The sequence below is a fragment of the Piliocolobus tephrosceles genome, chromosome 6, assembly GCF_002776525.5.
Source record: "Piliocolobus tephrosceles isolate RC106 chromosome 6, ASM277652v3, whole genome shotgun sequence".
NCBI classification, from domain to species: domain Eukaryota; kingdom Metazoa; phylum Chordata; class Mammalia; order Primates; family Cercopithecidae; genus Piliocolobus; species Piliocolobus tephrosceles.
This window is the reverse complement of record NC_045439.1, coordinates 17108826-17135377: the sequence shown is the minus strand read 5'-3', so window position 1 is coordinate 17135377 and position 26552 is coordinate 17108826. Positions and strand designations below refer to the sequence as shown.

Here is a 26552-nt window from a genome sequence, read left to right as displayed (position 1 = left end):
GCGTATCATTCCTGCACCTGCTTAGATTATTGAAAACATCCTCACATGTAGCATTTTGCCACAAGTGGTAAAACTTGGCACAGCCAAAATGACCAACAAGACTTATTATTCCTACAATCTCAGTCTTGCCTCAGCAAATATGCTACTTAAAAACACTATTTTGATAATTATTTAGGGCTTAATTTTTATACACTTGGGTCACCCACAAATCAGCCAGGCATTTTTGTAAGAATCTTCACTGCTTATTCCTTAACAAAATAAAATTAACCCTGTGTCTTCAATCCATTTTATGACTTCAATACCAAATAAAAGGATGCTAATGATATCTATTCATTTTTATTTCACAAATATTTACTGTGTACAATAGTGGCGATTCAGGAGAGTGGTTAGAGAGATTTTTATTTTTAAAGAATGTTAACAAAATATATATTGCTCTTATGACAATAATTTTACTTTTTTTTTTTTTTTTGAGACGGAGTCTTGCTCTGTCCGCCCAGGCTAGAGTGCAGTGGCGCGATCTCGGCTCACACTGCAAACTCCGCCTCCTGGGTTCATGCCATTCTCCTGCCTCAGCCTCCCGAGTAGCTGGGACTACAGGCGCCTGCCACCATGCCCAGCTATTTGTGTGTGTGTGTGTGTGTATTTTTAGTAGAGATGGGGTTTCACTGTGTTAGCCAGGATGGTCTCGATCTCCTGACCTCGTGATCCGCCCGTCTCGGCCTCCCAAAGTGCTGGGATTGCAGGTGTGAGCCACCGTGCCCGGCAGAACAATAATAAAAAAAAAAAAATCTAAATTCAAAAGATGGTGAGAGCCCTTGTCAGTTCTCTCTACAGACATATAAAAAAAAATCACATATAAGAAATGATTAGAAAGATAGCTGAAGTATAGACATTTATTCCCAAAATGACTGAGAATTTAAGAGGAACAAAACAAGAGAAAACCCTCATTTGCTCTAAGAAGAATCGATGGACAAGAAAGCTTTATAATATGGTGAGGTTTGACTTTCTTTTTTTCTTATTAAACAAACAGTATAAATAATCCCTAAAATATTACTATGTGATTTTCTCCCCACCCTACATTCGCTTTTCTACGTTGTCTAAAACAGAAATGATCCTTACACACACACACATACACACACATTCATGATCCTTAGTCACCCCCACCCCATCTTCCTAATGGTGCTTCCATCCATCCATCTATCCATCCATCCATCTATCCATCGGTCCACACAAAATCCTCTCTGCTTCCTCTGCACGCCTTCCCCATCAATTTCCATGACTTTCCCTCTAATTGTTATTGTTCCCTCACCATTCCCAGTTTCCAATGGCAGGAGCTCTCACCTCCCATCTCTCTTACTCTCACTATGCTACAAACCCTAAATTCCTTTTTCTTTTCTTTTTTTTTTTTTTGAGACGGAGTCTTGCTTTGTCGCCCAGGCTGGAGTGCAGTGGCCGGATCTCAGCTCACTGCAAGCTCCGCCTCCCGGGTTTACGCCATTCTCCTGCCTCAGCCTCCCGAGTAGCTGGGACTACAGGCGCCCGCCACCACACCCGGCTAGTTTTTTGTATTTTTTAGTAGAGACGGGGTTTCACTGTGTTAGCCAGGATGGTCTCGATCTCCTGACCTCATGATCCGCCCATCTCGGCCTCCCAAAGTGCTGGGATTACAGGCTTGAGCCACCGCGCCCGGCCCTAAATTCCTTTTTCACAAGTGATATGTCATTCTTCCTTTCCAAAGCTCACGGAAGAATGTTTCTGTAGAAGACAGTGACCACAAGGCGGCAAATTACCTTGAGAACAACTCAGGCTCTGGGGTCAGAACTGTCAGATCAGGCCGGCTCAGGTCCCAGCTCAGTCATCTGCAAGCTGTGTGACCTGCTCTTTATGGGCACATGACGGCCTCTCACATGCTGTCTGTATACCAAGTCTGACACACAGTAGGTGCCCAATAAATGCTTGATTTTCTGCCTCTCAATCAAAATCCAGAATGGTTTGGAGTGCAAAGCAGATGGAATAAAATAAATTTAAAATTCTTTACAATCCTATAGTGCTAAAGAGCTTACTTTCATAGTTCATTTCTTAGAAGCCTAGAATATCAGATGGAAATAGATTTTTGTTTTACTCTACATCAAAGAGTTGTATTAGAGAAACTCAGGTTGGTTTTCCTGTAACTTTAACTTCAACAACTCTGATGATGGAACATGCCATATCTAAGGGGTGAGGGTAAGAAGCGGTGGTGTTAGAGAGAACTTCAAAGGGCTTTAATAAGAATGAAATTCCGAGTTACCATATGTCCAATCCTTCCTTTCTCAAGAACAGTCCATTACAAATCAGGGAGGGGGATGTGTCCCAGAGAGGGGTCCTTAGGTAGTCCGGCCATGGCACGCCGCCAGAATGCCTCCAGAAAAATCAGGGCCTCTGGCACCACAGATTTGTGAGTTCTGAACACTTATTTGGAAGTACAAAGAATTGAGATCTTCCTCTTTTAGCAGGTAGAGAAGGACAGCATTTGGGTGACTTTCTTCCTAAGGGATCAAAGTGCGACAGGGAGATTTCCTGGGAGAGAAAAGAAAGATTGGGAGCTGGGAGGAGCCGGGCTTTGTTCTCATCAAAGAAGAAAAGAATGTAGGGGAAAAAAACTAATGAGTGACTGCCAAGAGATTTAAACACGGATTATGTATCTGGTAGAGAAAGAACACAATTGAGTGTTTGGGCTGGCCTGGGGCGAAAACTTTTCCCATTATGATTGGGGTAGGGAGAGCTCCGGTGCCTTACCTTTCAAGTGCCAGTTCCACAGAAATGTACAGAGAAGCAGAGGGAGGCTTCCTTTCAAAGGAATAATGAACGAGACAAAGCTGGAGCAATTCCTGGCCTGCACCACCTTCAGCATATTTCCTTTTTTTTTTTTTTTTTTTTTGAGATGGAGTCTTGCTCTGTTGCCAGGCTAGAGTACAGCAGCACAATCTTGGCTCACTGCAACCTCTGCCTCCTGGGTTCAAGCAATTCTCCTGCCTCAGCCTCCTGAGTAGCTGGAATTACAGGCACGTGCCACCAAGCCCAGCTAATTTTTGTATTTTTAGTAGAGATGGGGTTTTGCCATGTTGGCCAGGCTGGTCTTGAACTCCTGACCTCAGGTGATCCGTCCGCCTCAGCCTCCCAAAGTGCTGGATTACAGGCGTGAGCCACCATGCCCAGCCGCATTTGCATTTTCTATGGCAGCTGCAAAATGTTTCCTCCTGTGACAATATTTGGTGCCTTGGAGTCAACAGCCTGGAATTTATAACTTTTCTATCCCAGGGCAGCGTGATGGGTCTCTTAGGCTTCAAGAATGACCAGGTCCAAACAGTCTGGCCTCATGCATACCCAGAGGGACACCCAGACCTTGGCAGACAGATGGGGAAGTAGATGGAAGGTCAGAAACACCAACACTGCAAAACTGCTAAATTGTCTTTAGAGAGAAGAGATACAGAGTCCAGCTTCTCCCTCCCCCTCCAAACGTCTGGACTTGTGACTGTAAAGGGGAGGAGGGTAGCCAAGGATTTCTGGCATCCCAGGGCAACTAAAGGAAAATATTTTGCACTACTCTCATAAGCTATGCTACGCATTCTAAGATAAATCATTGATAAATAATATATTTTGAATAACACCTACATGCGAAGTTTATATCACAGGGAGAACGTGCAAAGGGTCCTGGTTTTCACAGATCTTAAATCTAGGGGAAAGCACAGAACATAAAGTGTAAAAAGATTCCTTACAATACAAAACCATATATACAAGGGCCAAACTGGTATGCAGCCGGGCGCAGTGGCTCATGCCTGTAATCCCAGCTGGGCACGGGGGCTGACACCTGTAATCCCAGCACTTTGGGAGGCTGAGATGGGTAGATCACCTGAGGTCAGGAGTTCAAGACCAGCCTGGCCAACATGGCGAAACCCCAGCTCTACTAAAAATACAGAAATTAGTCGGGTGTGGTGGCAGGTGCCTGTAATCCCAGCTACTCAGGAGGCTGAGGGAGAAGAATCACTTGAACCTGGGGGTGGGCAGGGAGGCGTGGAAGAGGTTGCACTGAGCCAAGATTGTACCACTTCACTCCAGCCTGGGTGAAAGGGCAAAACTCTGTCTCAAAAAAAAAAAAAAAAAAATTAGTATGCAGCGTTTGCAGAAACAAGACCATGCAATTATCAAAAGATAGTGGCAATGGTGAGGAATTCATTGACCTTCCCTGGCCAGGACGAGGGCTAGGCATTTGGTACATCATTTTACTTAATCCCTAAAGCACTCATTTAAGACAAGTGTTCTTTTTGTTTGTTTTTGAGACAGAGTTTCACTCTTGTTGCCCAGGCTGGAGTGCAATGGTGCAATCTCGGCTCACTGCAACCTCTGCCTCCTGGGTGAGCTTCTGGGATTACAGGTGCCCGCCACCACACCCAGCTAATTTTTGTTATTTTTAGTAGAGACGAGGTTTTGCCATGTTGGCCAGGCTGGTCTCAAACCCCTGACCTCAGGTGATTTGCCCACCTCGGCCTCACAAAGTGCTGGGATTACAGGTGTGAGCCACTGTGCCCTGCCTAAGACAAGTATTCTTATGCCACAATGAGTAACAAAACGGAGGCTCAGAGACCAGAGGCTTCAGGTAACATGTCCAAGGTCACACAGCTAGCGAGTGGCCCAGGTGAGGCTCTAACCTGAGCTTCTTTCTAAGACTGAGATCAGCTCTGGGCCTGCTGCGACAGTGGCCAACCTGCAGGAGCTGGGAGGAAGCATGGAGACCCTCCAGTCCCCGCCTGCGCCAGGGCAAGTGTGTGGTTCTCTGCTCTTTCCCATGCTGGGAAGGCAGAACCTCTCAGAGGCACTAAAGCTGGTGGGAGACAGGCCCAGGACAGAGTTTCTGACTCCTGGTCTACTGCGGGCAGGATCGGGCCGGCGGGGAAGCCAGAGTCACGGCTTGAGAGCTTCAGACTTGTGGGATCTTTTTCGTTTCTCTGCTTCCTCACTGTTTCCTCAGACTGGCCTCTTCCTCCTGAGGGTGACACAGCTGCTACGTCCATCTGTAGCACCAACTCGGGGCCACTCCCCTGCAAATGCAGGTGAAGCTAAGCCTGGGCTGGAGGCCTGGGGGCTGGTGACTGCACCAAAGCCAGGCCAGAACCCCCACCTCCCATGCGGGACCCTGCTGGGAAGCTTGAAATGCCGAGAAATCTCTCGAAGTGTTTCTCATCAGTAGAAAAAAAAGAATAGGAGGGTGGGGGTGGGGCAATTTCCAGTTCAGAAGAATCCTAAGTTAAGAAACTCTGCTCTCCTTACAGTTAAAACAAACAAACAAAAAGCTTTCATTCAGAGGCCTCACAACTGCAAAGGGAAAGAGAGAGGAAAGAGAAGACGGAAGGGGGGTGCAGGGGAAGGAGGTAGAAAAAGCTACTAAAATTTGCTAATGTTTTGTCCCCTCCGAATGTGTTTTTTCCCGTTCATTTTTCTCCTTGCCAAACTGGTTGAGGCGTGTGTTCTGAGGCAAGGGGGGAACTAATGTGTGTTAGAGAGACATACATTGGAATAAGCAGCTCATAAACAGACTTTGACCAAAACTTTCCATTTAAAAGTAAATACACAGGAAACATGTCTCAACTTGGACTACGGTGATTAAGCAACTGAATCTGAGAAGATAAGGATTTTTTTTTAATGTGTCTCAATGGTTTATGGAGGTTTTCTCCACATGATTTAAAAATCAGCAGAAGTTAGGAATTAATGTGGAATCTCTGATGCTTCCCACGCTCTTTCCGTACCTCTCACATCCATGGCAGAGTCTCAGAGATGCTTTGACAAATAATGCAACACGAACCTTATGTAAGAAAAACAAAAGGTTATGAATGTGATCAGAGACTCTGGCCAAGAACATGTGCTTCCACAAAACAAGGACACCAGTTTGGCTCTTCCACGGAGATTTGTGCAAAGGGTGGGTGTTATTCTCATTAATTCAGTGGATAAACAATAGGGGGGAGGTCGGGATGATTTGATGGACAGCTTTTGGAAATGATCTTCTGCTTGGCAAAACACTGCCGTGATCATTTTATTCACACGGAAGGAAATGCAAAGAAGTGTCACTAAAACAAGGGAGGTAATTGTAGGGCATGAATCAAAAAGCTGGATGACACAGAACGAAGAGTAACTGAGTTAGTCCCATCATGGTCTTGAAATCTGCACTTAATTTCAAGAGAAGAGCCTGACCTCTCATTGCTGGCTAACAAAGCTATGCATCTATTTCCTCATGTTTCATTTCCCCCTTATAAACTACAAACACCACGTTACAGAGGGATAGCCCTCGACTGGCATGGCAGCTCAATAGACAGAAACAACATCTCAAGAGCTGGAAGGGATAACCCTACAGTTCTCCAGTAAGAGTTAAATCTTGGGATGACCCTGACAGCTGGTTGTCTAGCCTCGACTGGCATCACTGGGGGTAGCTCATTCTACCTTCATCCCCTTCATCTGTCCATCCACCCATCAACTCAAGCATTTACCCAGCTTCGGTTATGTATCTGGCACATTGTCAGATGCTATTCTGTCTTGAGCCCAAATCCTTCTTTCTATAATTCGATCCATCAAGTCCATGATGGTGCGCATGGCTGGCATGCTAACCTTCTGAAGGTGCTCTTCCCGGGTTACATGTTCCCAGTTCTTCAACAGTAACACATGGATGCCCCTGCCAGCCTGATCACTGTCCTTATCAATCCCCCATTCTATGTTCTTCAAATCTTTTATGAATGATGGGTTCCACTTCCGATCTAATTCTACTGCACCTCTACTTCTTAATCTCCCTCCTTAGTTAATCTAGAACATCTGGAAGTATTTAGTGTGACCAGAACTTGGAGAAGATAAAATGCTGAGATCAAAAATATTCTATGAGACCATCTTAGATGTGCTGGTAGCAGGTTTTTATTTTCTATTATTGATGAAAAATTTGCCATTTTTACGCTTCTACAAGACAAAGTCCTGCCTGTTGTTTCACGCTGTACGTGGTTGATTTCATGCACTTTTGACAGTTCTTTCATATTTCTAACATGAGGATCAATTTCTCCTCCTCTGGGAAGGCGAGGGGTTTGACAAATATGCAGAACGCAGGTCAGCCCCACTTTGCAGACACTTCCCCCTCTAACAATGCCTAAGGTGTCACTGTGCTCAGGAATCCTTGGCTGGCTATCCCAAGAAGCAAATACTCACACCAAGCAAATCTGCAAAGACTCCAGGCCCCTACTGGACCCATCAACACTGCAACTTTCTTCTCATGAGGTATTGGAAACACAGAGCTTGTTTGGTATCCATCATCTCAGGAGTTAGGTCAATGGAAATTTATCTGTAGTAGATTTAAAGAACTTCTAACGCTTTGGCTATTAAAATACAAACCAGGGACTGAGGGCACCTCAGGAGGTCAGAAGATAAAAAGGTAACTCAGAGTGGCTCTCTCAGCCATGAGTTTGACTCAGTACCTGAGTAAAGTAGATATAATCAGCCCGGCTACTTAAACATTCGACTTTCAAAGTGAGTGTGAAAACAGAATGAAACTGGATGACTGGGCACAATATTCATGAGCTACCCCGATACAAAGTACTCAAAGATAACAGGGACTGTTTTCCATTTAAATAAAACAACACAGGACTGACTCAGAAATAAATGTACAATGAACAGCATACTGAAGGCAAAATGCTGAGACCAAAATTATTCTATGAGACTAACTCAGGAAATATAATGGGAGTCAAAAGATAATATGATTTGATATGAAAATAAAATTATAGCCAACTAATGGATTTTTACAGCTCCCACTGTAAATGAGCACTGTGTTTTTTAAAGAGCGTGCCCTTACAATTTAAGCCTTTCCTATTCTTCATCCGCTCCAAGTTTTTAACAAAATGTAATTTATATTTGGAAGTACTATCATTTAGAAAGCGCTGGTATTCAATCCCACATCTATTTTACCGCATTAATTTACCACACTCTTCTACCTGTTTAGCACCATGAAGCTTCATATTGATTTTTTTAAATTTAATATTCTTTTAAAAATTACTCCAAGCAAAAAGGTGCTGTTTAAACATAATCTTTCAAAATGCATAATGCCTCACGCTTTTAAATTAAACTTAGCCAAATAAGTGTGTTGAATATGAGGGGCATTTAAAAAACTATTTTGGATTTCCATCAAATATGTTGCTTTCAAGTAAATATAAGTGTAATAATGAAGCAACTAATCTAAATCCTTGCATTCTTTCTTTATGCTTGACTGAATTAACACTTGCAAGGACACAACAATCTAACAATTAAACTCCTTCAATGGAAGTTAAAAAACTGATTTCACTGTGGCTTTGCAGTGCTTTTGCCAACTATTAAATGCACAACACTCTGAATAACTAGAATGAAAGATGTCTTATAAATTAAAAAATTATTGGATCCTATCCAAGCAATGAATAAGCTATTCCTTGCTGTGTGCAAATTCAGCATTCTGAGTGGAGGAATTAACACCGTTATGTTAACAAGATTAACATTTTAAGGATTTTCTAATCTTCTAATTGTCTAAAAGGATGAGTTCCCTAAACACCTCAGTACCTTCCCTACCTCCTCCCAATGCAATTCCCCCATCTAGTATTCTCAGCCTCACTACGACAGCCGAAGATTATTTACCTGGTGAAGAAAAACTGATAACTTTGTTAATTTGAATATACGGTGACCACTCTGTACAATTCCTATACCCTTAGCAGTGTTACTCTATGAAGACATTTAAATTACAAAAAAAAAAAAAAAAAATTCAATAGGGCAGCAGGCAGGATAAAATAGAATTTGCCGAGTCAGCACTAAAATCTGCCATTTTCGTTAAGAACCTCAATATCAGAAAGGCTAAAATCTTTGCCATTAATGTGTGTGGGTTTTTTTTTTCTTCTTTCTTTCAGCTCATTAAATTCCTCTGAAGAAGCAAAAAGAAACAGAGCTAAAGGAGAAGCTAAAATGTCTGGAATTGATTTTCAAAAAAAAGATGAGAGTAAAAGAAACTTTCTTTTGGTTGTTTGGTTTGTTTTGAGATAGAGTCTCGCTCTATTGCCCAGGCTGGAGTGCAATGGCACAATCTTGGCTCACTGCAACCTCTACCTCCCACGTTCAAGCAATTCTCCTGCCTCAGCCTACCAAGTAGCTGGGATTACAGGCACCTGCCACCACACCCAGCTAATTTTTATATTTTTTGGTAGAGACGGGGTTTCACCATGTTGGCCAGGCTGGTCTTGAACTCCTGACCTCAAGTGATCTACCCACCTTGGCCTCCCAAAGTGTGGGATTACAGGCATGAGCCACCACACCGAGCCAAGAAACTTTCTTGAAATATTCTAACTCTGCAAACTTTATAGTCATCCAAAAAATAAATCTTTAGACCTAGATCAACAAATGAAAGTCTTGTGAATTTTTCTAACTTTGTACATGTTAAGCCATAATACTTTACATGAAATATAGAATTACGATGTCATTATTTTTACACTGAAAATTTTAAAGCAAAAAAAAAAAGGAAAGCTCATTGAAGAACAAAAAACTCTCTCAATCAGTTTCTGACCATCTAACACCCAATCATGGCCAATCCATCACAGAGGCCAAAGGCACACAGGATGCTGGAATTTCTTTGGAATTACCAAGGAAACACAAAACAACACTGGCTCTGAAAACCGATCATCCAGGAAACTCTCCATAAACCATACTGTTTGATTAAATGCAAAACCTGTTCTCCAACCATGTTGAGAGAGGATTAAAATGTGTTTCTGGAAACTGACTTTGGATTGGTGCCTATAGCAGAGAAGGTATTACATAAGACCCATATATATGTCACTCTCTAAAAACAATCTGTTGTCATAAACATTATTATGGGGAGAGCTACTGTTTATAGGGTGTGAATGTAGTGATATAAAGTTTAAATACCCCCTCTATAAGTACCAAAATCACAAGGTCAAGGTCACCCACTGGGGAACTGTCTTTTCATTTAACTATCAGACATTGAGAAAGGTTAGAAAAATAGAAATTTCCTAAAAAGTTGGTGGGAATGTGGATTAGAACCGAGTGTAAAATCAGAAGGCAATTTGGCAATGTCTATTGGAAACACTAAAATATGCATATTCTTTAATGAGAAATGACGTATCTAGGAAGGAGGGGCACAGGCAACATAAAGATTAGAACAGCTCGATGGACTTTTCTGAAGAGGTACGGGCAAGCAACCGAAATACACCACCCCTCATTCCACTTTCCAGATCTAGATTCTGAAGGCCACACGCCAGAGTCTCCTTGGCAAAGGTGTAGATTCCCCAAGCAAGCTGGCGTGGCTCGGTGTGCCTGAGTAGCCCGAGCTCAGCCACGGGTACTCTACTAAGCCCAGTGGAGTGTCATTTCACAAAACTACCGTTCCAAGAACTGTGGCAGCCAAACTACAAAGAGACCCCTCGTGTGGCTCAGCGGATCTTCCAGAGAATGAGGCAAAAGCAAGAGCCTTTCACAACCAGCTCTTCACTGAAGTAGGTCAGGTGACTCTCAGTGATGTAGTGATTTTACTTTCCATTCTACCAAAAACGATTTGGATATTTAAAATTGATCAATGAGTCTGCATTGTGGAGACTGCTTTAAAAAACAAAAAAACCAGAAAAGTTACAAAGATAGCACAGAAAGCTCCTGTACACCCCTCACTGAGTTTTCCCTAATGTTAACACCATATATTACTAACATGACATTTGTCACAACACTGGTATTTTTTTATTTCTATAGTTTTTGGGGTACAGATGGTTTTGGGTTACATGGATAAATTATTTAGTGGTGATTTCTGAGCTTTTAGTGCACCTGTTACCCCATAGATAGTCTTTTATCCGTCGTCCCCCTCCCAACCTACCCCCCACCCCCCCCGAGTCCTCAAAGTCCATTATATCATTCTCATGCCTTTGCTTCCTCACAGTTTAGCTCCCACTTATAAGTGAGAACATATGATATTTGGTTTACCATTCCTGAGTTATTTCACTTAGAATAACGGCCTCCAGACCAGGCACAGTGGCTTACGCCTGTAATCCCAGCACTTTGGGAGGCTGAGGCAGGTGGATCACGAGGTCAGGAGTTCGAGACCAGCCTGGCCAAGATGGTGAAACCCTGTCTCTACTAAAAACTACAAAAGTTAGCCGGGCATTATGGTTGGCACCTATAATCCCAGCTACTAGGGAGGCTGAGGCAGGAGAATCACCTGAATGTGGGCGGCAGAGGTTGCAGTGAGCCAAGATCGCAGCACTGCACTCCAGCCTGGCAACAGAGTGAGACTCCGTCTCAAAAAATAAAATAAAATAAAAGAATAATGGCCTCCAGCTCCATTCAAGCTGCTGCAAAAGACATTATTTTGTTCCTTTTTATGGCTGAGTAGTATTCCATGGTGTATATATACCACATTTTCCTTATCCACTCATAGGTTGATGGGCACTTAGGTTGGTTCCATATCTTTGCAGCAGCGAATTGTGCTGCTATAAACATGCAGCATACTACTATTACTATTAACTAAACTGCACAGTTAATTCATATTTTGCAAATTTTCCCCTCATGTCCTTTTTTGGTTGCAGGATCCCATCCAGGACATCACAGGACACATTTGCTCCTCATGTCTTCTTAGCCTCCTCTGGTCTGTAACAGATTCTCAGACTTTCCCTGTTTCTGATGACCTTGGGGCTTTGGGGAGTAAGGACCAGGTTATTTTTGTAGAATGTCCCTGCTGAAGGACAAAATCATTGTTTGATGTTTTTCCCATGACTAGACTGGGGTTATGTGTTGGGGGAGAAAGACCACAAAGCTGAAGTGCTAAATTTATGATGTCCTAAGAGAGGTACCTGGTATCAACATCACATCACTGAGGATGGTATTTTCATCACCTGTGACACAGCGTTCACCAGGTTTGTCCATTCCAAACGTCCTTTTCCAGGCTCTAATCTTTAGAAGCAGGTCATTAAGTGCAGCCATTCAGGGAGTGGAGAGTTCTGTCCCACCTCTTTCAGTGGAGAAAGAGCTACATCAAGCATTTAGAACTCTCTGTATGGGAAATGTGTCTCTTCTCTTGTTTGTTTGTTCGTTTATTCAATCATTTATTTCTATCAGTCTGGACTCATAGGTATTTATATTTCCAGTTATAATCCAACACTATGTTATTTATTTTGCGGCTCACCACTGTCCCAGCTTTGGCAACTGGGAGCAACTTCAGGAGAATCCCTTTGACACCACTGCCCCCAACCCCATCATTCTGTTCTATAAATATTTCCTTACTTTCTGCTTCTCCATATTTTTATCAGCAAAATGTCTCACTTAAGAAAAGGGTTGCTATGGGGTGGTTTATGCCTCCCCAAAATTCATACATTGAAGATTTAGACTCCAATACATCTGAACGTGACCTTATTTGGGAACAGGGCTGTTGCAAATGTAATCAGTTAAATAAGATGAATCGTTACGGGAGAAAGATGGGCCCCTAAGCCAATATGACCAGTGTGTCCTTACAAGAAGGGAAAATCTGGACATAGACACCACACAAGAAAACGAACGCCAAGTGAAGGTGAAGGCAGAAATCAGAGTGATGTTTCTACAGGCCAAAGAAGGCCAAGAGCATTCCAGTAAAATGCCAGTAAAGCACCAGAAGCTAGGAGAGAGGGGTGGAACAGACGCTCCCTCACAGCCCACGGATGGAACCAACCCTGCCGACACACTGGTCTTGGACTCCCAGCCTCCAGAACCGTGAGACAGTACATTTCTGTTGTTTAAGTCACTTGGTTTGAAGTACTCCACACTGAGCTCTGCACTTCGATTAAAAACAATTCACAAACTTGATATCAACAAAGCAGGTGTGGAAGAACATCCTACTATACATTCAAAAGGGCACTTTAGAAAACAGAGGCACGGGCCGGGTGCGGTGGCTCACGCCTGTAATCCCAGCACTTTGGGAGGCCGAGGTGGGTGGATCACAAGTTCAAGAGATCGAGACCAGCCTGGCCAACAAGGTGAAACTCTGTCTCTACTAAAAATACAAAAATTAGTCGGGTGTGGTGGCGCGTGCCTGTAGTGCCAGCTACTCAGGAGGCTGAGGCAAGAGAATCCCCTGAACCCAGGAGGCAGAGGTTTCAGTGAGCCAAGATCATGCCACTGCACTCCAGCCTGGCGACAGAGCGAGATTCTGTTTCAAAAAGAAAAAAAGGATGGTTGCATCGGTACTGAGTATTTCTCAAAAAAAAAAAAAAAAGAAAACAGAAGCATGGGTCTACACATCTCAATATTTAGCATGGTATTTGTATGTGAGCAAGGTCTGGGCAGTACTTTCAAATGCTTCACTTTTCCCACAGCATTTCCAGCCATCTGCAGCTCAGTTCAGAGTGACATTTGCCAAGCACACCTGCAAGTCCTAGCAATAACCGCCCATTTAGTATAATCACCATCTTCTTCAGCATGCTAAGTACCAGCTCCGTGAAAGCCAAGCACTTCCCAGGTGCCCCTCACAGCGATCCAGGAAGGGGCTGACAGGTGATTCCCTGCATCACAGCGGACCCAGCCAGAGCACGTCAATTCAGCATTTTTGGGTCCCTGTTTAAAGGCTCGCTTTGTTTCACTTCCATCTTCTCTAGGTCATGTCAACAAGTGGCCTGATGGCTTAGAATTGAGCCAAATGCCACATCACTGTAAGACACAGAAATATTGTACAATTACCCGGTGTTCAGTGGCTTCAGTGCAATTTCACACACTAGAGGATCCTGAAGCAAACTCTCAGCTTTCAGATGAAGGGATGACAGTCCCCAGGAAAGAGAAAGTGACTTGTTCTCCTGGACTTAAGGCATGGAAGAGGCAGACTAGAATCTCATCTGTCATCTCCCTCCACAGCCAGTGACCTCTGTGGAGGTGAAATCTAAGCACCGCATGGGCAGAGGCAGAAACTCTTTTTTTTTTTTCCCCTCAGTCAACTGGGGAGAAAGGCTGGAGGTGACGGAGCGGGGTCTGAAATATTCCTTCGGAAATGATTTTCATTCCAAAAGCTCTGGTTCGTCTGCATTTTTATGTCTATATTAAAAATCAAATGAAGTCATTAAGCTAAGGCCAGCTCAGAACGCCTCTCGCCTGAATATGCATTCCTGTTCCAACCCCCAGAGCTCCTCTATAATCCTTCAAATTATTAAATAATTACTGTGTTTCCCTCGGGGTCACATTTGGCAACAAAATACTGGTCTAAATGAACCAACACATGACCCAGTGAGTAACACTTATGTTCTGAACTTCCTAGAAGCAAAGGGAGATGAAATACTTCTGAGGTGCAAACTGGAAAAGCCAGAGAAGGGTATTCCATGCAGCCTGGAGGGTGGGGGGAGTAGAATGACAAAGAAACATGAGAATCTGGGAAATATTTCAATAATTAGTGTCATGTCCTCCTTCACCAACCTTGTACATCGGCAATTCTCCACTCCAATCCTGGTTCTCTTCCATTTGGGGAGTGGCTGTGGCCACAAGAAGAAAACCAGGCATATGGCTCTGTCCTTCTGGACATGTCTACGATGTTGGCTGGGCTGCTTTGGAAAATCCCATTTTCTCTCCTACAGCTATATGACCTCAAGTTGTCATTTTGAATAAAGTATGCTTCCACTGATTTTTATGAACACAGACAAAAGCTGCTACAACCTTCCCCCCCACCACACCAAACCTTTCAAACCAACTGTAGTTGCTATGTAGGGTTATTTGTTTCTAAGGCAACAGCGTATATCTAAGTACTAATGGCCTGTCCTTTTGCCAGGCAACAAACAGCCTTGTGATGCAACTGCACCTGTCTCGGCTACGCGTTACTATGGAGACGCTCCAGTTGCTATGGGTACCATCACGCTAATCGCCTAGCAAAGGCAGACATACAGCAGTCTTCTCAGAGAGCCCAGCTGTTCCTCCCTGTCTCTTGCTGAAGACTGATTGTCTAGGGCCTGTGATGGAATGCTTCTCAACTGAGATGCACAAGAACTTCATTAATGCTATTTCAGAAGATCACTTTGTGCTCCCTCCTGCAGAACAAACAGCAGACTAGGAAAAGAATCTGCAAAGAAATGGACTGTAAAATCCCTGAAGTCTATGACATCATGCCATCCCTAATTAACCTCAACTTTCTGTCCAAGGATAATTCCTTTTAACTAGGTGGTTACGATAGAAACATTTCTATACATTTTAAAATATTTTTTGTAGAGTTGAGGAATGCATTTCAAACTCAAGCACTATGTATTGATAAAAATCGATCTTAAAAATTTGGTTCTGATTATTTGGCTCTCTTTTGGAATCTAACATTAAGACACTTTTTTTAAAAAGTGACAGGCTGGCTACTCACCCTCCCTTCCAATTACATATTTGTAAAAATGGTACCCATGGCCTTACTGTCTCAAACAAACGGACATGTGAGAGGATGAAATGTCTCTATTGTTTCTACTGTTCTCCTTGAAGAAGCAAAGACCAAGTAACCACAACAAATGGTCACCTGGGAGCACCGTCTACATGGAGACTGAGAAAGACAACAACGGGGACAAATGAGTGAGCCTCCACTGATCGTCTGCAGAGACCAGCCAGATGAGAGGACGATGGAGTCGCCTGCTTGACTCGTTCCTGTACTTTTATCCCAACAAAACGTGACAAACACCAAGATGTGAAAGCCATCAACTTTTCTTTGTAAATGTTTCTACCCAGGAAGACATGATTTCACCCACTATGAAGCCTTCTGGAAGCACATTCCTCTGAAGCTGCAGCAGCGGTAAGGTTTGTAGGAAATACAACAATGGATATGCCTCCTAATAATACTTAATTTCTTTCTCATTTACCTGCAGTTATTTTTAAAATCTCATACGGCCTATTAAATTAATTTCCACGCAGGTCTCTGCCAAAATAATGCCATTTCAGTAGACCAAAAAAAGAAGTCTGAATTGCTTACCTTTGATATGCCTGAGGACAGGTGGGAGGTGTATTGAACACGTGTGGGTGTGGGTGATAAGGTGTCTTTTTCAAAGCCTGAATTAGATTTTGTCTATACTCTGGGTCTATGCACCACAACGACCCTTTCCCAATACTCTGCAAAGAAAATTAAAATACAAAGGCATTAATACAGAATTATTAAGTACTTTGCAATAAGTAGATATATAGCTATTATCACTTATTTATTGTAAAAATTTTCTCATTTGTTGACTGTTTGCCAGCCATAAATATTATACTGACAGTAGAACTCCATAAAATGCACTTCAATCTTATTTGTATTATGTTTGATAGGCAAAATGAACATATTATTACCAGATTATGGTGATACAACAATATAACAATTTTCATATGCAAACTACCAAAAAAAGAAGCATCTCATTTTTCAGCGTCAACATTGAAGAACATGTGCATTCTCTTCAAAAATGAGTTTAACTGTGTCAGATTTCTAATGTTTGGGGAAGAAAATAAAAAAGAGGGCCAAGACACCCCCAAAAGTCCATCTCTGCTCTAAAAATTTAGTTATGTTTTAAAACCGTATGACATCGGGACCATTTTATAACAACAGACAAGTAATCTCCTTGTTTTTTTCCAACTTACTCACAAAAGAATGACATTTACTCTTGGAATGGGATTCTGTAATTACCTTCCCTAAGAAACAAAAGAACTCAGGCAGCAATGGTAAGCCCAATTCAGAATCCACTATTTATTTTTTGGATTCCTCAGTTCCCAGCAATCGACTCCAGCCGTTAAGAGTTGAATCTTTAGAAGTCAAACTTTAAAATGCAAATTTTCTAAAACTGTTCTGTGGAGAGAGGGAGGCTTCCTGTCAGGCCCACTTCCTGTGAGGCGTTTGGTCTATGGACAGCCTATTTTTAAAAATGTAAGTCCTTCCTTTGAGGCCCCCCTGGAACTGGCAGCAGGCCCACAGGCAGTCGCTCCTCTGGCTGCACACTTTCAAGTGACCGAATGTACCCAAACTGTTTGATAAGGTCATTTGTAAATATTTACTGATTTGCAGAGAAAAGAAGTTCAATTACATAAACCCGTGCCCACCTCCTGCTTTCAGCCAACAGTAAGATTGATGTTGTCCTCCAACATTTAGAAAGCAAACAAGAAGCTGTTTAACTAACATGGGGGAAGGGGACAACCCAAAAAAATCCCACTGAAGGAGCTGTAAAAACAAGTTACTCCTAAAATCTTTTATAAAGTTTTAAAAAATCTGTGTTTCAGTCATTAGTTCACCCAAGTAGTTTCCTTACAAACATTATTCACAGAGCCCATTAAAATACTTTATTATCAACAACATCAGCAAGCTGTGCAACTGGAATTAACTCTTTCTGGTGCAATGAGAATAGGGGAATTGCTCAAAGCCACAGCTGGGACTGGAACCTCTGACCACTCTAGTCAGCCACCCCCACGTGCAGGCCTGACCCCAGACACAGGTCAGAGTCTGGCTGGACACTCTACGCTCAAACATCAGTGTTCTCAGTTTAACCAACCGGATGTGTAAAGACCTGAAAGATTTCAACTTTAGAAAATTCAACATTCCTATGTGTTTTTTCCTTTCACACACACATTCTCAAACCCAGAATAGTTCAGGGGGAGCAGTGAGACTTGCCAAGTAAATCAGGGGGGCCACTCAATAATCTGCCCTGGAACCTTCATCCTTGCCTTTGGGAAAGAGTTGTGCAGAAGAAAGCCAAAAGCTAAGAAGCAGAGAGGTTTTGGGGGGAAGAGAGGAGATAACTACCAAATTTGGATAACATAAAACAAACCACCAAATCCTGTCAACAGTAGGGGTCTGGCATGATTCCATCAAAGGCTCCGGGTGGAGCCCTGGGCCAGCGGGACCTGCCTTTCTGATCTCTTGCACCCAAGGCACCAAACCAGCAATAGCTACACTGAGGGCCATGGCTGACATGTGACCCAAACATTTCTGCAATGATATTATCTTAATTCTGGAAACCCAATGGCTTTTGTTCTCATCATGGTGGCTTTCAGGGTGGGACCATTTAATCTTATGCTAAAAAAATAAATATGACAAAGAAATGAAGGACAAACAGTTGGCCCTCTCAGGGAAATAACCATAAACCAACAATGTGGTTTCTCCTAATCCTAACCTAAGTGTCTTGTTTACCGTACCCTTGTATACCCATATTAATGTATGCTGCCATTTAAAAGTGAGGCAGATTGAACCCAGGAGCCAGAGGCTGCAGCGAGTGGAGATTGCACCATTTGCACTCCAGCTAGGGCAACAACACCGAAACGCCATCTCAAAACACATAAATAAATAAAAATAAAAACAAAAGTTAAGCAGAATAAACCCCCAGGACTGTGCAGGATATTCACAAGGTAATTGATCCAGATGCAGAGAGGCAGGCTGAAGAATAGTAAGAACAGGTGGTCCGGAGCCACACAGACGCTTCCTGAGTGGCCCTGCACAAATCACAGCGCCATGGGAAGTCTTGGCTTCCTCACTGGTAAAACAGTGACCCACTTAGAGATAGTTGGGAGGCTCAGAGATGGCATAATATAAAACACCTTGAGTTGCGGCCCTACCTACAGGTACTCAATAAATGGCAGACAGCATCATGAAAATCTCCTTTTGGACACAAGAAAGAGAGTGAAACTGGCTGTACAATGTCTTTCATTGAACCAAATCTGATTGATTTTCATCTCCAACAGCAGCAGTGGGAAGGGCCTCCAGCAAACAGACGGGGCGAGTGAAGATAAAATGATCATCTATTCGAATGCACTGGTAGTCCTGGCTCAACAAATTCACTGGGAAGAGCTTTTCAACATTCTCAACTCCCCCTCTATTTTCATCACTCCCTACATCTGCTTTCTATGAACCCCACACTCCACAATCACTCACTACTGGGACTTCTACCTTGCTCAGGAAGCTACTGTCACTGATTCATGATTACCTGGCTACTAAAAGTCTTTTGCCCAGGTCTCTGCACTGTCAACATCAAGCTGAGGTTTAATTCCAAAGCTGGTCAGTTCATCGTGACCATCTCCCAATATTTTTTTTGTTTTTTTTTCTTTGAGACAGTCTTGTTCTGTCACCCAGGATGGAGCGCAGTGATGTGATCTGGGCTCACTGCAACCTCCACCTCCCAGGTTCAAGTGATTCTCGTGCCTCAGCCTACCAAGTAGCTGGTATCACAGGCATGTGTCACCATGCATAGCTAACTTTTTTTTTTTTTTTAGTAGAGATGGGGTTTCACCACGTTGGCCAGGCTGGTCTTGAACCCCTGGCCTCAAAGGACCCGCCCACCTCAGCCTCCCAAAGTGCTGTGGGAGCTTGGCTCATAAGGTTCCTACCCTGATCTACTTGGCATTTTACAATAAGAAAGGTCTGAAATTGCTGATAGTTTTTTACAATCCAGACACTAATTTCAACATATCTCATACTTAGCAATGCTGGCATTCCAAAGAGGAAACAAACAAACAAAAGACATCTTAAGGACACACCCACGGGAGGGCCACCAGCAACCACAGCACAGTATCGGGCTGCGCTTGGAAGGCCCACGAGAGAGGCCGGCACCACGTCTCATTTTCAAGCATTTTCCTGGGTTTCATGTAACAGTTTGGAGTAGTAAAATGGTTTACTTGAAAACTTTAAAAATGGAAATATGCAAAGGATAGAATGCTCAAGTTACTTAGGCCAGGAAAAATTACATTTAATATTCCTAATAGGAGAGAGAAGGTTATAACTTGATTATACTTGTGTAGTAAGTTTGAGAGTTGGAGCTTTCTTAGAAAAATATCTGCATCTTATCTGAAGACAAGACTATGGAGTGCTTTTTTTTTTTTTTTTTTTTGAGATAGAGTTTCGCTCTTGTTGCCCAGGCTGGAGCACACTGGCACAATCCTGGCTCACTGCAACCTCCGCCTCCCGGGTTCAAGCCTCTCATGCCTCAGCCTCCTGAGTAGCTGGGATTACAAGCACCCACCACCACACCCAGCTAATTTTTGTACTTTTAGTAAAGATGGGGTTTCTCCAGGTCGGCCAGGCTGGTCTTGAACTCCTGACCTGAAGTGATCCGCCCACCTTGACCTCCCCAAAGTGCTGGGATTACAGGTGTGAGCCACTGCACCCGCCATGGAATGCTTTTTGTAAAAAAAAAAAAGAAATAGGCCGGGCATGGTGGCTCACGCCTGTAATCCCAGCACTTTGGGAGGCCAAGGTGGGTGGATCACCTGAGGTCAGGAGTTTGAAACCAGCCTGATTAACATAGTGAAACTCCATCTCTACTAACAATACCATAATTAGCTGGGCTTGGTGGCAGGTGCCTGTAATTCCAGCTACTCGGGAGGCTGAGGCAGGATAATCTCTTGCACCCGGGAGGCAGAGGTTGCAGTGAGCTGAGATCGCGCCATTGCACTCCAGCCTGGGCGACAGAGTAAGACTCCGTCTCAAAAATAAAAATAAAAATAACTGTGAGGGCCATGCACCATTAAGTGCTAAGGAATTCAAAATAATAAGGGAAGAATATTCATTTATAGAAAAGTATATGTTTGTATTCACACTCACATTTTTGTGTGCATATACATATATACACTAACCCCCAGAAAAAAAACTAATGAGAAAAGTTACATGGAAAAATGAGTAAAAAAAATTATGGATAAGCACAAGTTTATTTTAAAATTAAAAATCACCTGGGGAATAAAAATCAACTCTGTTAGAAATATTAAAAAAAAAAAAAAAAAAAAACAATGTACAAAAAGAAAAGCAAACAAGAGCCCATACTGTAGGAAGAAATGGTTAGCAAAAAATGTTTAAAAAAAAAAAAAAGTAATTAAATCTTTTTTTTTTTTTGAAATGGAGTCTCACTCTGTTGTGCCCAGGCTGGAGTACAGTGGCACAATCTCAGCTCACTGCAACCTCCGCCTCCTGGGTTCAAGCGATTCTCCCGCCTCAGTCTCCCAAGAGGCTGGGATTACAGGTGCCCACTACTATGCCCAGCTATTTTATTTTACTTTTTTTTTTTGTATTTTTACTAGAGACGGGATTTCACCATATTGGCCAGGTTGGTCTCGAACTCCTGACCTCAGGTGATCCGCCTGCCTTGGCCTCCCAAAGTGCTGCGAATACAAGCATGAGCCACTAGGTCCAGCCTATATTTTAAACATTGTTATCCAAACTGTGGGCCAGATACATTCATGGGTCATGAAATGAATGGAATGGATCATAAGCAGCACTATTTTAATGGAACAGAATGTAACAAACTAGAAGCAAATAGAATGGACTACAATATATCTGCAGTAACAAATAGTGAAATTTGTATTTGCATAGTTGTGTATATACATGTTTACTAATCACCAAGTAACATACACTTTCTACTGGGAAGCTGGGTCAACAAAGTTTGGTAACCACTGATCTAGGACAGTAGTGTCTGGTTGCGTCTTTTCCCCCTTCTCACCACTTGTGAGGAAGAAAGCCCCCTGTCAGCAACAGTGGGGGACTTACACACGGCTCTGGGGCAGTACCTAAGGAACGGGGATAAGGAGACAGGCCCCATGTCAAAGGGGAGCAGGCGCTACCTCTGCCCAGGCCTGTCCTGCCCTGGCTAGGGCAGGGTAGCCTGTAACAATTTTAGTTTGTCCAGAACGTTCAGCTATGAAAAGAAACAAACAAAACAGACAAAAGGACCAAAAAAAAAAAAAGTATGATTTTAGACTTTAAAATTAAAACAGGCTTACGCTGTAATCCCAGCACTTTGGGAGGTCAAGATGGACAGATCACCCGAGGTCAGGAGTTCAAGACCAGCCTGGCTAACATGGTGAAACCCCATCTCTACAAAAATACAAAAATTAGCCTGGCATGATGGAGGGCACCTGTAATCCCAGCTACTTGCGAGGCTGAGGCAGGAGAATCACTGGAACCCTGGAGGCAGAGCTTGTAGTGAGCTGAGATCACGCCATTGTACTCCAGCCTGGGTGGCAGAGTGAGACTCCATCTCAAATAATAATAATAATGATAATAATAATTTAAAAGGGCCGAGCAGGGTGGCTCAAGCCTGTAATCCCAGCACTTTGGGAGGCCGAGACGGGCGGATCACGAGGTCAGGAGATCGAGACCATCCTGGCTAACACGGTGAAACCCTGTCTCTACTAACAATACAAAAAACTAGCCGGGCAAGGTGGCGGGCGCCTGTAGTCTCAGCTACTGGGGAGGCTGAGGCAGGAGAATGGCATAAACCCGGGAAGCGGAGCTTGCAGTGAGCTGAGATCCGGCCACTGCACTCCAGCCTGGGTGACAGAGCGAGACTCTGTCTCAAAAAAAAAAAATAATAATAATAATAATAATTTAAAAATTAAAACAATACTGAAAGTTTACATTTTATAACAATCTTATTATGCAGATGATATTTACATTTCAGAAATATTTAAGACAATTGTAACCCTGTAAAGCTGATGAGATATTAAAACAAGACAAAAACAAAAACAAAATAGAGTGAGGAGCTGGGTAGGTGTTGGTGATCTGGAAACAATATCTTTTGATGTTTCTGACACACCATTTTGGAGGGTGCTTCTAACACTAACCACCTTCATTCATTCCTTCCTTCATTAGTTCATGCATTCATTCATTCCTATGGTGCCTACCACATGCCAGGCACCATGAAGGATCCATTTGTGAATACAAAACAATACAAAAAGGAGACCACCCTCCTGACGTTTGGATTCTAGAAGGGAAAAAACATAGTAAGTAAAGAAATAAATAAGCAAGATTATGACAGACTGTAATACCTGCTAGGAAGGAAACAGAATAAGCCATGAGTTAGAAGAGAGGAAGTTGCTGCTGTGTGAGAAATAAATGGGCTGGAAGTGGCAAGAGCACCTGCAGAGAACTGACACGATGGTCCGGGCCCGAGATGACCACGGGTGTTGGTTCAGGTGGCAGCAATGAGATGGAGAAAGGAGGACAGCTCCCAAATGTACTCTGAGGCCAGGTGGCGGCTCACACCTGTAATCCCAGCACTTTGGGAGGCCAAGGCAGAAGGACAGCATGAGTCTGGGAGTCGGAGACCAGCCTGGGCAATACAGTGAGACCCCATCTCTAAAAAAATAAAAATAAAAATTAGCCAGACTGCTGCTTAAGCCCAAGAGTTGAGGTTACAGTGAGCTATGATTGTGCCACTGCACCCCAACCCAGGCAACAGAGCAAGACCCTGTCTCTTTCTTAAAAAAAGGAGATACAGCAGGGTGCAGTGGCTCACGCCTGTAATCCCAACACTTCAGGAGGCCAAAGCAGGTGGATCATCTGAGGTCAGGAGTTCAAGACCAGCCTGGCCAACATGGTGAAACCCCATCTCTACTAAAAATACAAAAAATTAGCTGGGCACAGTGGCATGTGCCTATAATCCCAGCTACTTGGGAGGCTGAGGCAAGAGAATCGCTTCAACCTGGGAGGCGAAGGTTGTGGTGAGCTGAGATCGTGTCACAGAACTGCAGTATGGAAAACAAGAGTGAACCTTCATCTCAAAAAAAAAAAAAAAAGAGAGAGAGAGAGAGAAACCTGATAGATAGCAGTTGACACTGGCAATGCAAATCAAGTAGGAGAAGTAACTGATATTCAGTAATGGTGTGGGATCGTTTGATTTCCCATATGAAAAAATATGTATATAAACATATGTACTAACTGGGTTTGTGTATGTATACTTTGTGATGTTCTTATCATGATGCAATTGCCTAACGATGTATTTCTCAAAACATACTCCTCCATTACGCAATGCGCGACTGTACCTGGAGGAACGGACTGCGTAAGCCACCTCTCTTCCCTCTGCCATATCCTCACTGACCCCAACCTTTCCAACAGAAGCTCATGAATGTCATGGTAGACCTGAGGTGGTCTGGCTTTAGAGGTTTAACATCAACTGGTTCCTCTGTAACAGCAGTTAGTAAACTTTTCTTAAACAACTTCTCTGTCCTTTACCAGCCACCTCTAATCCATGGCCAGTTCCAACAACTTCTCAAAGTACATTCTATAGTATCTGTAGGTCACATGGTCTCTGCTGCAACAACCCAGCTCTGCCATCATAGCACAAAAGCAACCATCAGTGTAAACAGATAAACGTGGCTGGGCTTCAGTAAGACCTTATTTGTAAAAACATCGTCCATAGTTCACTGCCCACAGTCCTACAGCTCCAATACTAGCACCCAGGATTCAGACTCACACCTCCCAGTTTTAGGAACCTTACAAACCAGAGAAGGGGTTTTCGGGGCTAAGGGATTTGGGCTGGGTCCTGTGGGATGGGTGGGGTGTTGATGATGGCCTAAGTCAAGTGTTCCATGATCGAAAAGGAAGACCCCGGTGGGGGCTACAGGCACAGACTAGAGTAAGTTACCCCATCCGTAATAAGAACACATACCTGGTTGGGCTGCACCTACCATCACTGCCTTGAGAAATCACCGCATCCGTGCAGCTCACTCCCCACCCCAGGTCTTAGTTTCCTCATCTATAAATTAGGTGCTGAGATGAAATCATCCCAAAGGCCCATCATTCTATGCTTTGGGAACGTGTGATTACAGATTAATTAGAATACATGGGTCCTCAGGTCTCCATCTCCTCCCCAGTTTACCAACACAGCCAGCTTTCTGTTCTAGGCCAGTACCACGCATGTGTGGGGTCAGTGAGAAACACATTATTGTGCTTTCAAAGCGGAGCCCTTACTTGGCTGACATGGACACTGGAGTCAGACAGACCTGAGTCCAAGTCTTGTTTCAATTTCCCAGCTGTGTGGATTTGGACAAAATACGTAACTGCTCTGAGCTTCAAATTTTTCATCCACAAATGGGAGTGACTTAATAATGCCTGCTTCGCAAGATTGTTGTCAGGATTAAATGAGATAATATTGTGCTTGCTTGGCACACAGTAGCAGTTCAATAAATACCAGCTTCTCGGGCCAGGCACAGTGGTTCACACCTGTAATCCCAGCACTTTGGAAGGCAGAGGCAGGCGGATCACCTGAGGAGCTCGAGACCAGCCTGGCCAACATGGTGAAACTCTGTCTCTACTAAAAACACAGAAAATTAGCCAGGCATGGTGGCAGGCACCTATAGTCCCAGCTACTTGGGAGGCTGAGGCGGGAGAATCACTTGCACCCAGGAGGTGGAGGTTCCAGTGAACCAAAACAGTGCCACTGCACTCCAGCCTGGGCAACAAGAGAGAAACTCTGAATGAAAAGCCCTTACTTGGCTGACATAAAATCAGCTCTTCTTATTATGGTGGTAACAAAATATTAAATAGCCAGCTTTCCTTGACACTGAGCTCCAAACCATTCAGTGCCTGCCCAGATGGAATAGGTCCTTGCTAAATTGTGAAATCATGCAGATTTCATCTAAAAACATTGTATATGACTATTTCCTTTCCATAGTCTGATGTTACTTTCCTTGGTCCAAAAGAAGTGTTTTGTTTCAGATGCATTAAGATGGTGGTGGAAATGGAAGGATCAAAATAGAACAAAGCAAAGAGCCGGCCACTGGAGTAGGGCCAAGAGGGACGTGGGACTTTGAGAAAGCCACTTGCTTTGAGTCATGTCTTTGTGCGCACTGAGAGATGCTCTGGCTGGTACGGCAGTCCAGGGCTTCCCAGAGAGGTCACTGCCCCAAAGGGCTTACCACCTGCCACCTCCTTCCTTGAGAAGGAGAGGCCCTGCCCTCCACACTGCATGGGGGCAGGACAGGGCAACAGCCTGACTTAGAGAATAAAACTGGAGTGGGCAGAGGTGGATAAGAGAAGGGTCTCCCTGGCTGGGACAGCTGGGCCTCTGAGGCCACTGTTCTCTCAGGGATCCTTGAGCTCATGGTGGGAACTGGAGCGGATATGGTCCACTTCCTCACCACCAAAAGACACCTGTAGCTTTATAGAGAGGTGGCCCAGAGTTGGCACTCCTCATCAAGCTGTCATTCTGTCCAGCATATCCCATGGTCTCCCAGGATCTGGCAGGCTTGAAGGCTTCTCCTGGAAATGGCCTAGGTTGATTTCACTATGAGTGCCCAGCTAATTCCCTGGGGCCCCTGAACACTGGCCTTGCATTTCTGCCCCCTGTGCACAAAGTGCCTTCCCCTCCTGCCAAGACTGGCTCCTCCTCTACTCTGGACCTGGCTCTGGCTCAACTCCTCAGGGCCCAGCTGCCCCTAAAGGAGGAAGGAGAGAGGGAAAGAGGGAGGGACAAGAGAGGAGAAGAAAGGGATGGAAAGACAGGGGCAGAAAGAGAGGGAGGGAGAGAGGTAAAGGGAGGAAGGGAGGAGGGAAAGGATGAGAGGAAGAGGGAGGGAAGAAGAAACAGGGGAAGGGAAGAGGGAGGGAGGGAGGAAGTAAGGGTGAGAGAGAGAAGGAAAAAAATGGAGACAGAGGGAGTGAAGGAAGGAGAGGAGGAGAGAGAGGGAGAGAGGAAGTGAAGGAGAGAAAGAAGGAAGGCTGGGGCAAGAGCTGATACCCTCACAGCTGCAGGTTCCCCCGTGTTTCCACAAAACTCATCCTCAGCCCCCATCACCACCACTACCACCTCCACCACCACCTCCAGCACCACCACCTCCAG

At 43.9% G+C, this 26552-nt stretch overlaps 1 protein-coding gene across 9 annotated transcripts in view; it reads right to left on the bottom strand.

The window, feature by feature from the left end:
- The window catches only part of FOXN3 (forkhead box N3), a 473349-nt gene that overhangs the window by 178609 nt on the left and 268188 nt on the right, over positions 1-26552 (bottom strand). For all 9 annotated transcript variants that reach the window (XM_023205414.2, XM_023205413.2, XM_023205418.2 and 6 more), the window contains one exon: positions 15962-16098. In XM_023205414.2, the coding sequence (XP_023061182.1) occupies positions 15962-16098 (137 nt within the window). The remainder of the gene's footprint in view (positions 1-15961; positions 16099-26552) is intronic.